The 15,875-nt window shown below is 42.4% G+C and overlaps 1 protein-coding gene across 4 annotated transcripts in view; it reads left to right on the forward strand.

The window, feature by feature from the left end:
• Positions 1-15,875, forward strand: part of ATP11C (ATPase phospholipid transporting 11C) — a 281,152-nt gene that overhangs the window by 169,069 nt on the left and 96,208 nt on the right. For all 4 annotated transcript variants that reach the window (XR_004539497.1, XR_004539499.1, XR_004539498.1 and 1 more), the window contains 5 exons: positions 35-138; positions 2,943-3,124; positions 7,437-7,700; positions 12,148-12,319; positions 15,334-15,436. Coding sequence is in view for 1 of the 4 variants with exons in the window: in XM_033944970.1 (XP_033800861.1) it covers positions 35-138; positions 2,943-3,124; positions 7,437-7,700; positions 12,148-12,319; positions 15,334-15,436 (825 nt within the window). In the remaining 3 variants the exon portion in view is untranslated. The remainder of the gene's footprint in view (positions 1-34; positions 139-2,942; positions 3,125-7,436; positions 7,701-12,147; positions 12,320-15,333; positions 15,437-15,875) is intronic.

The following is a 15,875-nucleotide window of genomic DNA, read 5'->3' on the forward strand; positions in this document are numbered from 1 at the left end:
TTGTTTTCATTCATGTTTTTAACCTTTTGTTTAGGAAAGATTCTTCTTTTCTGCAAAGGAGCAGATTCATCTATTTTTGATAGAGTGCCTCAAGAGGAGGTAGAACGGACTAAAGTGCATGTTGAACGGAATGCATTGGTAAGCAAGCGTTTGAACAGATGGTTTCTTTCAGTACAAGTGCATTTCAGGCGCAGAAGTCCAAAACAGTAGCATATAATAAGGGTTCAGGTACAAGATGTGTGCTAAACAGGAGTGAGAGCTTAAGCTGCTCTCCAAGAACGAGAGTACAAAAAGGTATTTAGAACTAAAGAAAAGAGGGTTTATAGGGGGAGGCACAGGGGGCATTTTCAATAGTGTGTCCAAGTCCGATTTGGACGTCCCAAGAAATGTGTCCACAATTCAGATGCTCAAAACGTCCATTTTCAAAACTGCTAAATTTAGACATCTTGGCCATCAGGATATCCAACCTTAGGACACCTAACTTTTTTTGGCACTTTTTGTCCACAAAAATGCCCAAGCTAAAAATGTCCAAACCCAGACCATTTTGGCATGGGAGGAACAAGAATTATAATGGACTGGCCATACAGATATGCCAACAAAGCAGTGGGGCACCCTAAAGGGCACTGCTGTGAACTTCATATAAAGGGTGCCAGATGTGCATCTCACTATAACCCACTTATAATTTATGGTGAGTCCTCCAAAGCTCCCCCCAAACCTACTATACCCACTTGTCTAGCACCCCAGTAGCCCTTATGGCTGCAGGTGGCACCTATATGGCAGTAGAGTAGGGTTTTGGTAGCTTTGTACTTTCCATCATAAATGCAGTGGTTAGAGTGGTTTATGGGACTGGGTCCTCCTCTCTGTGGTTCACTAGCCCACCCACCAAGCTACTTAAGACACCTGTGTGCTGCTTCTCTAGGCTTTCCCATACTAGCTGCTGCTGTTCTGGTGACAGTTATGTACTGTTTCATTCAGATCTTTGTGAGGTGGCAGGGGGGTCAGTTAACAATGGGGGAGTGTGGGGGAGTCATTACTTAATCCCTCCCATGGTCATCTGGTCAGTTTGAGTGCTTTTATGGCACTTAGGTGCTTTTAAAACAGTTCAAGCTCCGGATATCTAAGTTCCATTCTGGACTTCTTGGGTAACGTTCGATTATCACCACATGATGTGCAAGTTCTAAGCATGCTCAAAGCACACCATTAACATGTCCCTCTCAAACTTTGGACACCCTGGCTAAGAAGCCTAACAAGAAGGTCCAGAAAGTCCATTTTGAAAATTGGCACGAGGATGTTTTGACAAACACTCAGCTCTAGCTCTCCAACACAATCAGATCACTAGTGGGTCAAAAGGCAGTCTAGGACTCTGCTTATATTCTTTTAAAACAAGTCTGTTGGCGCCTTGGGCATGCCCAAACCAAATCACTTTACTTTCCGTTTTCACATCTAGAGGTCCAGTCTCTGGGCATGCCTAGAGAATGCCTATGGTACACCTGCACTGTATGTCTTTCACCGAGTGTTCAGTATTCCTGTCGTCTTTTTAAAAACTTTTGATTATATGTTGCGTGCGTCCTGGACATCTGCATTACTCTTATGTTTTATGGATGCCTTATTTTTAAAAAAATGCCCCATTAGTGTTTTGAAAATGAACACCTTAACCTGTCCTGGAGAACCTTTAGCTGGTTGGGTTTCCAATTTATCCCTAATTAGTATGCATGAGGCAGATTTGCATATAATAGAGGTGACAGGCATTCAAATCTGCCTCATGCATATTCATTAGGTATATCTTGAAAACCTGGTAAGTTGGGGAGCCCCAGGACAGGTTTAAGAACCACTGAATATGTTATTGGTGAAGCAGTTCCTGGAGAAGTGTGTTCTGTTCTGTAGGCATACCCCAAAAAGATATAGATGCACAGGCAGTTCAAAAAGAAACAGCCCTGTGAGGGGAAGGGAGGCTTATGACATTTAGATCACCTTGCTTGTTTTCATGCCTATTTTACCTCCTTGTTGTAAGAAATGTGGAAAATAATACACAAGCAGGCATACTTATTTCAGTGGAATGACAATCTGAAACCAGAGATTATGGTGTAATGATTAAAGAAAAACCAAAAGGACACTTTGTGCTGAAACATTGGCCGTGTAGAGTTTTGAGGCCATATGTATAAAGACCTATTAAGTGAAATCATCCCTTATGGAAGCATCTCTTCCGCAAGACTTTTGTGTTGTAATACTTAAACTAAACTAAACTAAATCTTGGGTTTATATACCGCGCCTTCTCCACATTTGTGGAGCTCGGCACGGTTTACAGGAATTATAAAGAAAAGGAATTCCGAGGAAGGGTTGGGTGAAGATCGGAGAAGGAAGAGTGTTAGCGAGCTAGGATGTCGGAGGTGGGGAGAGTTAGGTTTTTGAGAAAAGCCAGGTTTTCAGACGCTTGCGGAAGGGTTGGAGAGCACTTAAAGAACATAGGAATAACAGAAATATTCCTTAATGGAAATAGTGGTGGATATATAACACAACCTCCCAGGGGAGCTGATAGAGACTAAAGCAGTAACACAAGTCAAAGTATAGAAGAAGCATGGAAGATGAATGAGAGGGCAGCTGGAGTTTTTAGTAGTCCAACAGGCATTATGTTGGACTGGGTCTATCTGCCATAATATGTTTCTTTGTACTCATGATGACCTTAGGCAATGTTCAGCCAAACTTTTTTTCATTTGCAAAACTCATTGTAACCACTGCAGGAGCCATTAGGAAATCAAAGATTTTCCTTCCCATGTAGCCATTTGATACGTGGCCTGAAACTGTCTAAATTTTCAGCATAATGAAGTTAAGGATTTGTTCTGTCTTAAGACTAGATTCTTTCTACAGAGTCAATGAACAGGCGATGCAGTAAGGAGTGTTGGTAGGAAGTGTTTGTTTATGCATGTAATTTTGTTTGTTTCAAGGATGGCTATCGGACTCTCTGTGTGGCCTTCAAGGAATTTCACCCAGCAGAATATGACACAATTAACCAACAGCTCAATCAAGCTAAGATGGCACTACAAGACAGAGAGGAGAAGATGTCAAGGGTTTTTGATGAAATTGAAAATCATATGCATTTGATAGGGGCTACTGCAGTAGAAGACAGGTAGTTGGTTTGCAAAAAAGCAAAGTGGAATTAGTTAATTATCCTTTTCCTTACCCATGGAAGAATATGCTCAGTGTGTAAGAGAGATTGTGTTTTGTATCATAAAATTGGTATTATGCACAGACCCATCAAGACATTAACCTTTATGGGAATTGTTTGGATCTCCTTGACACATTGGAGTACATATATTACAGCAATGAGGCATCTGATAATGTGGTACAACAGTGTTTCTCTTCACTCCTCCCCATTCACTTCTGTTTTAGTTTGCTCCCTCCACAATAGAATTGTCAAGTTGTCATATTTAAAATTTGTGGCTAAAATCAGTTTTCACCTGTGTAAATCTGGGGTATGCATTCCCAGCCCATGAGGGCCATAAACGAGTCAGGTTTTCAAAATATCTCTAATGAATAAGCTAGAATAGATGCTAGAATAGATGTGTAGAATTTCTTTCTTTCTTTCTCTCTTTCTTTTTCTCTTTCTCGCTCTCGCTCTCTCTCTTTCTCGCTCTCTCTTTCCCTGCCCTGTCTTTGTGTCTTCTATTGGTTCCCGGCACTATCCATCACCATTTTCTTAGTCCTCTGTACCCTTTTGGCCCTCATCGATCCTCCACTGCATTTATCACCCTTTCAGTCCCAGCTCCATTCCTATCTATCCTTCCGTCCCTTGCCTCCAAGGCCATTCTTCCTGTCCCTATATTCCACCCCCACCCAGCTTTTCTTCCTTTTTTACCCTTTCTCTTGTACCCCACCCCAGCACCAATTTTTCTCTTGTCTCTCCCCTGCTCCTTCCCCACAGTACTGCAACTCTCCCCTTCCCCATTACTTTAACCCTCTTCACCCAACCTCACCCCAACACCAGAGCCTGCACTAATTCAAACCCCACCCACCTCCTCCCTGGTCACTGCACTGGATCTTTGGGCAGGCTGGCGCTCCCCAGCCCTTCACCCTGATGGAACACACACACACTCACACTCTCCTGGACCCCCATTACGTACCCAAGCCAGCAGTGGTCCTGACCTTACAACCCCTCCTCCCTCCCTCCCTCTGTGCCCCCAAAGCAGCGGCAACAGTCCTGACCGCCAACCCCCCATTCCTTACCCAAAGCAGCAGTGGCAGCGCTGTAAACAGGCTGTTCGCGGCCAGCCCTGATAGGGCCTTTCCTCTACTGCATCCGAAGTGATACGGCAAGGCCATGCCAGGGCTTGCCGTGAACAGCCTGTTTACAGCGCTGCCACTGCTGCTTTGGGTAAGGAATGGGGGTGGTTTGGCAGATCAGGACTGCTGCCGCTGCGCTGAAAAGTTTCCCTGCTCGGTAGTTCCTTCCTGAGACGTTTCCCTGCTTGGCGGTTCGTCGAGCGGCCATGGAGGAAGACTTGAAGTGCCCAGCGTGTGGCTGCCTATTTCGGGAGCTGGTCATCCTGCCCTGCTCACACAATGTCTGCCTTCCGTGCGCCCGCACCATCGCATTGCAGACAGGGCTGTGGAGTCGGAGGAAATTTCGGGTACCTGGAGTCAGTCAGAAGTACAAAAAACTGAGGAGTCGGAGTCGGAACATTTATCTACCGACTCCATTTCTGAACTTGGCATACCAATCACGAGCGATTCTTTCAGCTATAGCACCCACTATATACACAGCACAAATGTTGTGAGCAGCTTTTGCGGCCTTAAAACCTTGATTAAAAACAAAAAGAAGGTGGTGTCGAAAATGCTCATTTCTCTCAACTTGACATTCCATTTTAACGATCTGAAAATTAACCAGTGCTGTGGAGTCGGAGTCGAGGAGTCGGAGTCGGAGGAAATTTCGGGTACCTGGAGTCGGAGTCGGAGTCTGAAGTACAAAAAACTGAGGAGTCGGAACATTTATCTACCGACTCCACAGCCCTGATTGCAGACCCCAGACGCTGAGCACCTGCCTCTGCTGCCAGCCACCTGCTGCTGCCGCCGGGCAACTCAGACTACGCAGACCACATAAACAGACTGAGCCTGCACAGTGAGAAGGACAGCGGCTATGGCATCTACATGCCTAGCCTCAAGTCGGCCAACGGTGTGTGGGTGCTACCACTGGTGCCAACCCCTGCATTGGGCTCCGCCGTGGCCGCAACCCGCCTCCCCAGCTCGTTATCTTCTATCACTTGCCCACAGTGCTAGTAAGGAATGGGGGGTTGATGGGTCAGGACTCTGCCACTGCGCTGCTTCCCCGCTTGGTGGTTTCTCCCTGCTTGACGGTTCTTCTACACATGCAGAGACGGAGTTTCAAGTGTGCATGCGCGGCTAGGGTTTTATTATTATAGATGTGTAAATCTTATCAAGCATGTTCATTGGACATATCCTGAAAACATAACCTGCTTGCGGCCCTAGAACTAGGCTTGAACACCACTGATCTATTTAGTTAAAAATTCTTACTTTCCTCATCCATGTCAATTTAAAATATGCCCATAGAAAATCTCCCTGAACAAAAATGGGCCATGGAAGGGTTTTCAGAATTTAGTCAGCATAGTACTCAGCATTTGTCTGCCAAATTTGTCTGTGTTGTGCCTTAAATCTAATGGCAGGCATTTTATTTGGTTAGGATTAATTGGATATTCAGTTGCAACTTCAGCCAGTTAGTTTCTGCTGACTAGCTGGACAAACTTAAGTTTTTCTGTTTAACAGCTCTTTAGTTATCTACCTCAGTTTTGCCTTCGTTTCCAGTTGATTCAGAAATAATTTGCTCCTATTTAGAGTTTTGTATTTTAGAAAATTTGATATGCTTGGGCTTTTACCTGTGTTCTAAGACTGAAGGCCCAAGAGTGAAGATCTAGCTGTATTGTCACTTGCTCATAACAGTCCTCATTGATGTAAGGCCATCTTGCTGGATTTTTTCAACATTTGTTTATAGTCTCTTACCGTATATACTCAAATATAAACCGAAATTTATGGGCTAACAAAATAGCCCAAAAATGAGGATCTCGGTTTATATTCGAACCACCACTCGACCACCGGTACTGCTATCCTCTCTTCACTCCCCGATGATCACCACCAGTGCTGTAGTTACACACCCTCCCTCCCCGAAAAACACCGGCACCGCTATCCTGCCACCCCTAGGATGACCCATGCCATTGCCCTCTATGCACACACCCCCTCCTCAGCGGACATCACACTTACCCATCAGCTATTACCCTCCATGTGCACCCCCCCCCCAGCCAACATCATGCTTACCCATGAGCTGTTGCAGAAAAAAGTTGCCGTTGCCAATGCTAGGTGTTGATCCAGTGCAGGGCCTTGAGCATTTACTCATGCTTAAGGCCTGCCAGCTCCCGCTCTCTCCGAAAATCTCGGAGCATTTCGGAGGGGTCATGAACCAGCAGGCGGCTGCAGCTTTTTTTTCTTCAAAAGCTGGTGGCTAAGTGCAATGTCATCTGGGAAGGGGGTGCGCCTGGAGGGCAACGGCATGGGTCATCTTAGGAGTGGCAGGATAGTAGCACCAGTGTTCTTTGAGGAGGGAGGGTGTGTGACTACACACAGGTCATTTTGGGGGTAGTAGGAAAACAGTACTGGTGGTGGTCTGTGGTGGGGGTGTGCATGAAGGGCAACGGCGTGGGTCATTTGTTTAGATATTATATTGTTTCACAGGAAGACAGAACGTTTGTTTGTCTTGAATGATTCTGGGGGCACCTCCTACTCCTTTAGAAAATAGTGAAATAAGATTAAGTAATGTCTGAAAGTAGATGAAAAGTACATGTAAAATAAAGTGTATAAATTGTTCAAACCTATATTTTAAATTGGATCAACACCCAGACCCTTCCTCCCATCCTCTACCCTATGGCTCCTCCTACCATATATAGTCAGATATAAACTGAGATTTGGGGGGTCTCAGTTTATATTTGAGTCAACCCTTTTCCCCTTTTTCTTGGGGGGGGGAAAGGTACCTCGGTTTATATTCAAGTATATATGGTACTTGAATTTGATGGCCCAACAGGAAATGATTTGGCTAGACTGAAAGGCCTCTTTAGGGCTCCTTTTACTAAGGTGTGCTAGCGTTTTTAGTGCGCGCTAACCCCGCACTACACGCCCAAAACTAACACGAGCTCAATGGTGGCATTAGCGTCTAGCACACATGTTAAAACTGCTAGCGCAGCTTAGTTAAAAGGAGCCCTTAGTTTAAAAAGACTACTAATGATAATTCTACCTTAAGGCATTTATGTAATAAGTTTTGAAGTACAAAGGAAATTTTAAGTATTTTTAATTTCCAAGGATATTTTAATGTTGCGCTGCTTGAATAGAGGTGTTTCTTTAAGAAGAGCCTTATAGGGTAATATTGCATTCATTCACAGGCTGCAAGAGAAGGTAGCTGAAACTATTGAGGCCTTGCATTCAGCAGGCATGAAGGTCTGGGTGCTCACTGGGGATAAAATGGAAACTGCGAAATCTACTTGTTATGCCTGCCGGTTTTTCCAGAGCTGTACAGAGCTGCTGGAGCTGACATCAAAAACACTTGCAGACCAGGGGAGAAAGGAGGGACTCTTACATGAACTCCTACTAGAATATCATAAAAAGCTGATTCAGGATTGTCCCAGAATTAGGGGGAGCATGAAAAGGTAACTTTATTCTCTTTAAACTACAATCAAAGAGACTGTTTTTCAAGAACTATAAAGTATGTTTGAAAGGTTAAAACATCTGGACTGTGTTAAATGAATCTGTGAAACAACCAAAAGAGCTTGCCTTTTCTGTGTATGTTTTTTTAAATTGGACAGTGCCTGTCGAGAGTTTGATATTTAACGTTCAGAATCATGCCTGACTGAAAACTTGAAGCATTGCATTTATTTTTCATGGGAGAATTACGTAATTCACCCTGTGGATTACTAGGTTTCAAATAGGATTACGCTGGGAATTGTGTGTTCATTTTTAGAGAGGGTTTAATATTTTTTTTTTTTTTAATCATTCATTGGATTTAGCTGACACATGTCCTGCCCGAAATGTTCAAGAAAATTTGACTCAATCCAGTGTTTCTCAGCCCTGTTCTAGCATGCCATCTAGCCAGTCAGGTGTTCAGGATTGCTATAATGAATATGCATATGAGAGATTTACATGAAGTGGATCTCCAGAAGTATGAAGATTTACCTGATGCATATTCAATGTGGTAATCCTTCAGTATCCAACTGGCTAGTGTGCATCTCAGTGAGGTTGAGAAACACTGCTCTAATTACTGGCAGAGCAATTTCATCTAAATTTGTAATCCTTTAAAAATGGCTCTCATATACATAGAATGTGGACCCTACATGGTCCGTGTTTTGGAGAACTCCTTCCTTAGGGGGAGGGGTCTGAGGTGTCCAGTATAACACATGTGGAGAGTGATGTGGAAAACAATGTAGTAATATGGTCAACAAAATTTTTGAAGCTGGTGCAATGAAAAATCTCCTTCTGAGGACAGTGGCAGCCTGCAAGGATCGTGTAGAGCACCGGCGCTCCTTTCTGCAGGCTGCAGTAAGAGGGGGAGGCCCGGGGGGAAGCCGGAGGACCTGCAAAGAAGGGGAGAACATGCAGGCCTTTGGGGAAGGGGGGGCCCTGGTCTAGAAGTACATGGAGGGAGGGAAGGGAGAAGGGGTATTGCTAGACAGGGGGAGCAGGGAAGGGAGAAGGGGTACTGCTGGACAGGAGGGAGGTAAAAGGAATGGAAAAGAGGTGCTGCTGGACTGGAAGAAAAGGAGGGAAAGGAAAGGTGCTATACACTGGAGGGGGAGATGGTGCATGGGGAGAGAGCATGTTGGGTTGGGGGTGGGAAGGAGGGATGCCACTGAGAAGAGGCAAGGACAGAGAGAAAGCATGCAGGAGGCAGAAAGTGTTGGACTCATGGAGAGGGCAAAATGGATAAGGAGGGCAGGAGAAATGTTACACTGGGGAAGGAGGGAGAGTTGCTGGATGAAAGGGTAGTTGAGAAAAAGAAAGATGTTGGATCTGGGGATGGTAGGGTCCATCACTGCAGCTGCATGGTTGAAGGTGAAAAAAGGGAAGATGCCAGACCTCTTGGGGAGGGAAGGGAAACAGAAGGGGAGGACAGAGATGGAAGAAGGATGGTAAGCATGCAGAAAGGAGGAGACCCTGAAAAAGCGAATTATCAGAAGACAACCAGAGCCTGGGACCAACAAAAGGTAGAAAAAATAATTTTATTTTCTGATTTGTGATTACAATATGTCAGATTTGAAATGTGTATCTGGCCAGAGCTGGTGTTAGACTGCAAACGTGAGCTAGGATTTAAAAGAGAAAGGAAAAGTCTTTTTTGTTTATTTTGTTTACACCACAGCACCAGTGTGGGTAGGAGAGGGCAAAGGGGGTGAAGAGGCTATAAAATAAACCCACCAGGATGTTTGAAAAAAAACACCCAGTTGGGCAGGAAAATTGAATCGAAAAATCGATTCAGTAGGCTGAATTGAATCAAAATTTTTTTTCCTGAATCTGGCAGCACTACTCCTTACCATCATCACACAGGAACATCCCTCCAAAACAACCTCCTTGATTACTCGACAGTCTCCTAGCCTAACTAATGTGTCCCCACCATTTTCCCTATCCTTCACTTGGTCTAAGTTCAACTTTGTAAAAAAGGTCAGAATGGGTAAGTTGAACTTAGACCAAGTGAAGGATAGGGAAAATGGTGGGGACACATTAGTTAGGCTAGGAGACTGTCGAGTGATCAAGGAGGTTGTTTTGGAGGGAAGTTCCACTTCTAAAGACCAGTTGCCATCTTACTCTTGTTCCTTCTGAGTGGCTTGGTATCCTCTCCCATGTTTTTTTGCACTTGAAATGATGAACAACTGCCCTGGTCCCCATGTGATCATACAAGTACATTCTATTCTGAATTCTTTTGATGTTTTCACTTTGCAATTACAGACTTATTTCCAATGTCACCTTTTTTTTTTGCTAAGCTCACAGAGAGAACAGTTTATCTCCAGGTCTTGAAATACATTGAGATGTTTAATCTTTTAATTTCAAGTTTATTAGGTTTTTATATACCGCCTATCAAGGTTATCTAAGCGGTTTTATAATCAGGTACTCAAGCATTTTCCCTATCTGTCCTGGTGGGCTCACAATCTATCTAATGTACCTAGGGCTATGGAGGACTGAGTGACAATGGAGGGATTAAGTTACTTGTCCAAATCACAAGGAGCAACAGTGGGATTTGAGTCTGCTACCCTAGCCATTGAGTCTGCTGCCCTAGCCATTAGATCATTGCTCCACTCTACTTTGCTGCTGTTTAAGCATCCTGCACCTTGTCTAGCCTGACCCATATAAGCCAAACTCAGGAAACTACTACATATCTAGGATGTCAATATACTGACCTCTCAGGCTGGTTCTGTCGGGGAAACTTGGCTGCCATATACTGTAAAACAGAGGGTGTCAAACTCAGACCCATGGGCCAAATCTGGCCTGCTGTGTAATTAGATTTGGCTCGCAAGAAAAGACCCTTCCTTTTCTTCATTGTCCACCATCTCTCTCCCAGCTTCCCGGTCTCACCTTCAAAGCAGCCTTCAGAGGATTGCCAGTCGGCTGTAGCAATCCTAGCAGGCTGCCATCAACCTCCGCAGCACGTTCCGTCTGCTGCGGTCCCATACAGAAGAGGAGGGGGCGGGACCATGGCAGAGGAAACGTGCTGCGGAAGCCGAAGGCAGCCTGCTAGGATCGCTACAGCTGTCCGGCGATCCTCTGCAGGCTGCTTTTCAAGGTAAGACTGGAAAGCCGGAGGATGCTAGAAAGAAGAGGAAAAACATGCAGGCCTTCGGGTGGAGGTGGGGGGGCTAGTGTAGAAGTACCTGGAGGGAGGGGGTCCAAAGAGATGTGCATATGCCGGACTGAGGATGGAGGAGAGGGAAAGAAATAATTGGTTTAAAAACGGAGGAGAGGGAGAGAGATGGTGGACAATGGGATGGAGGGAGGGAAGGAACAGAAAGACAGAAAAGTTGGACACATAGGATGGTGTGGATGGGAGGATAGAGATACTGGATAAGGAGGGCATTTGGGAAGAGAAAGGGAGAGATGGTGGACCCTGGGGTGGTGGGGAAGGGGGGAAAGATGCTGGATGAAAAGTTGAGAAAAGGAGAGCTCCAGGGGAGGGAAGGGAAACAGAAGGGGAGGACAGAAATGGAAGATGGATAGTTAGCACCAAGAGAGAAGAAAACAACAAATGGGCAGGAGACCCTGGCAAGCGAGTTATCAGAAGACAAACAGAAACCAGAGCCTGGGACTAACATGATTTGAATAATGACCAGACAACAAAAGGTAGAAATTTTTTTGTTGTTGTTTTTCTATTTTGCGATTACAATATGTTAGCTTTGAAATGTGTACCCTGTCAGAGCTGGTGTTAGATAGCAAGTGTGAACTAGAACCTAACAGAGAGGAAAAGTTTTATATATTTTGTTTACACCACAGAGCCGGCGTGGGGTTGGAGAGATTATAACCCTATATTTCTTATAATATCCCTTCTGAACTGCCAACGCTCTTTCCATTTTAAACACATGACACACTGAATTCCAGTTCAGAAGGGATATTATAAGAAATTCAAGGATGTGTGGGGACCATTTTTAAATTATTATAATGAATGATTTACACTTTTCCCAATTTTAATTTTTGCATATGGAATGGGGAGGGGGGAGGGTTGGATTTTTATTAATATTACATATGAATGATAAGACAATATATTCCTGTGGTTTTTCTTTTGATGAATATGGATGTGGATGGGGGGGTGGGAGATATTTCTTTTTCTGTTGTATAATATGGTGGATTTTCAAGTGTTATTGTCTTATATATTGTTTAATATTTGGCTGTACACTTGTTGTGAATTATAAAATGAATAAAGAATTTTTTTTTTTAAAACCCTATATTTCTACTAAGTATCTTAAAAAAAAAATTGACCCATGACTTAGCCTATGTTTTAGATTTCGGCACCTTATGTGATTGAGTTTGACACCCCTGCTGTAGAAGTTGGAAGTAAATAAGTACAAAATAGTTTCATTTATGAAAGCTGAAAATTGGGAATTTTGTTTAATGTTTTAGGAGCTGGTCAAACCAAGACTATGGTCTGATAATTGATGGGTCAACATTATCGCTTGTTTTAAATTCAACTCTGAACAGTAATTCGAGCAATTACATAAATATTTTTTTGCAAATTTGTCAGAGATGCACTGCAGTATTATGCTGCCGCATGGCTCCTTTACAGAAAGCACAAGTAAGTATGACAGCGATGTGTGTAAAGCTCATATATTCTTTCATTGGCAAAGTATGCCTCAATTTTTTTTAAAGAAAAGACTGGTAAGGGACAAGAAGGGACAAAACTTCATTTTCCTTTAAATATGTCATTTCTTGCACCAAAAATAAGTTGTTGTTTTTTCCTGATTTTTGGTACAGGACACAGATGAGGTGTAAGGCCGCCTTGACATTTGGGTCCAGAGTTCAGACCTTGAATGTCAATTTTATACTTAGATTTCCTTGTTTATGTTTAGTTATCTTTGAGGGTAAACAATCAGTTTTTTGGGCCTAAGCCATTAAAACTTCTTAAAGCTAGGAAGAATATAAATGTTATTGTGTAATCCCGTATATTCACTTTTAAGGGCTGGCCTAGGACAATGACTTGGGGTGTATTCCTTTCAGTTATTAACATGTTTTTAATTTTGCTTTCTGATTTTTGGTTTTAATTTTCAATTTTTCCCTTTATTGTGGTATAAATTGATAAGTCTTTTTTGTTTCCTTCTCGTATTCTGTTGGATTCCAGATGGAAGGTGATGTGTTAAGTTTTTGAACTTTAAATGATAGGAAAGGGACAAAACTGTGGAAACCCACAGAGACTTATCAAGAAATAGACATATCAAACTAGTTTGAGAGCCACATTGGAGACCTTGAAAATTCAAGCATACTAAACTGCCACAGAAGAGAGAACCTGATTGAAAGTGATACCGTTTCATGCTATTAAAAGGGAGGGAGGATTTTATGCTTCTGCTAAGAGCATATAAATTATAATCACTACCACTTAACAACATATGTTAAATTGGAGCTTCTCAGACTGTGGGTCATGAAACTCACCATAGGAGTCTCGAACTGGGTGGGCCCTCTAGAGAGATGTCATTGGCTTATGCTTTTGGAGGTTGCATGCTTTGTGGCTGCAATAACAAGGTAGCGGCTGCAGAACATTTAAGTGCCAGGTTAAATCTTTTTTTTGTTTTTTCCTTGTTTATGCTGACTATGCAGTAACCAGTGTGTCAGATTTTCTTTTAATTTGCTGGTGCTTAACCATAATCGCCTGAATTTCACATGACAGTTTGATTGAGGGCCAATGCATAAGCTGTCAACAGCTCTGGCTGAGCGTTTTGAATTCATCTACTGTAAATAGCCCAGCATCTAGTGAGATTTGTTTTTTATTTGATCACTGGGCTGGTATAGTTGTTCATGTCATCTTTGGTAAGATGTACTATCCCCAATTTAGATAGATTAATATCAAGTATCTTACACTTAACAAAACAAAAATTCTCATGCAGGCAGTCCCCTGGTTAAGAATGAGTTATGTTTTTAAAGCTGTTCTTAAGTTGGATTTGTATGTAACTCAGAACTTATAGATTTTAAGCTTCTTGCTGCTTACCTCTGCTCCCAGCTGACAAAAGGACCGACTGCCTCTCCAGCGTTCCCTTTAAGGTACAGCATGCACAACCACACACTGTTCTTAATGTGGCCATGCATCATTATTGAATCTGCTGTAGGAGAAGTGTAAGAGTCTATGCCACTGGAAATACTGCTCAGTGAAATCAAATGAAACTGCAACCGCGTTCTTAAGTACAAGTTGTATTTAAATTTGGGCATCTGTAACTCAGGGACTGCCTGTACTGCATGTCCTTGGCCCACTGTGAGCAGTAGTTAAATCTTGGAATAACATTTCAGATGCCATTTTGAACTGTTATCAGCGAGACAGCAGAAGTGGAGGGGGATTGTTCCCACCTAGTCCACTAGATAAGGAAGGATACCATCTGGTAAGTCCTGGGGGAGGGGTGGAAAAAGGGTCAGATTTTGATCCTTATTGAGGGAGGGAGTCATATCTGGCTGAGTGCATGATGTCTGTTAGGTCTTTGGTTACTTTTTATTTTTGAGTTATGTTCATTCTAACTGCTGCTGGCAATATTGTTTATTGGCTGCCCTGAGAGTGTATGATAAATTGCCATGTGCTAGCTGCCTTTGCTGCCTAACGTTCCATTTCCAGTTGGTATTAAGCAGTTGGTATGGAATTTTTCACTGTACCTCCCATTGCTAAACATCCCCCCCCCCCCCCCCACACACACACACTTTTTTTTTTTTTTTTGTAGGCAGCTATATTAGAACAAAAGGAAAAGATAAACAGTAGGCAATTGTCCACGAACAGAGCGATTCACCAGAGCAGCAGGATGCAAAAACCACTTCCAAGAAGTGGAAGTGGTTTTTGCATCCTGCTGCTTTGGTGAATCGCTCTTTTTGTGGACAATTGCCTACTGTTTATCATTCTCACGCCTTTGAGAGGATTCATAACGTGTCCCCTGAAGAAGGGGTAATCCATATACCGAAACTAGGATCCTTGTTGGGACCATTGTTTATAATAAAGATTGATCATTAGTTGAAAAGGCACCTCCCTTGCCTTTTCTTTGTTTGACTGTCTGTATACCAAAGCGAGATGTCCTTCTGTTTGTCTGTCTGTTCTGCTTCCGGTGAAGAAAAGGTGAACTCTAAATCGTTAGAATGAGTTATCCTTCATGAGTCGATTAGTTTTTAAGATGTAAGCACTTGACGTAGAGCTTCATTGGTTTTAGTGGGTTAAGCATTGAAAGAGGATTTCCAATCCAGAATTATATGAAGAGGTAAGTTCATATTGCCATCTAATATTATAAATTCAGTTCCTGAAAGAGCAGTTTGGTTCAAAATTTATTGGAAAATTCTGGATTGTCAATATTAGGTGCGTAAGTGTTTAATAATGCACAGGTGTGTTGTACTATTGTCAGGACCAACAAAATCCAGCACCTCTTAGGATCTGCAACATGAGTCACTGTAAAGATTTAGATAGAAGTGTGGTGACGCTCATTTTTTAATCTTGGGCTGGAAAGAAGCATTGTTTACTTCTACCAGTGGCTGTGATGAAAGGCAAGAGTTGATAGTTTCTATAAAATGCAAAGAAATGATATGCTTATACATCTGTTTTTAAGATTTTAATTTTTTTATTTAATTTCTTAGATTGTAAAGATGGTGAAAGATATAAAAGGCAATCCAATAACATTAGCAATAGGAGATGGTGCCAATGATGTTAGTATGATTCTGGAATCTCATGTTGGCATAGGTAAGAAACATGGTGTGTATATATAGAGAGTTTTAACCAAAGTTTGTAAGAGATCTGAACAATGAATATTTTATGGCATTATGTAATATATCAGAACAGCATAAAAGTCAAATGGTAATCTATTAGCAAAATAAACAAATATTAAAGACCATTTGCAAAAAATCAAAAATGAACAATTTATTTTTCTCTTGAAGAAATCCCAGTATGGGAAAGATGTTCTCCTAAGCCTGAGGCTTGTCCCCATAGAATTTAAATTAGTTTGTTTAAAGATTAATATTTAAATTGAATTAAATTTATTACATTAAAGGTTAAATCTAGAATCGGTATTCAATTTTTGATTTTTTGCAAATGGTCTTTAATATTTGTTTATTATGTAATACATGTCTTATTTTACTTGCTAACTGTGAGAATATCAGATCTTATTTATAGCTGCCCTTGT

This window comes from Geotrypetes seraphini, chromosome 5, assembly GCF_902459505.1.
Source record: "Geotrypetes seraphini chromosome 5, aGeoSer1.1, whole genome shotgun sequence".
NCBI classification, from domain to species: domain Eukaryota; kingdom Metazoa; phylum Chordata; class Amphibia; order Gymnophiona; family Dermophiidae; genus Geotrypetes; species Geotrypetes seraphini.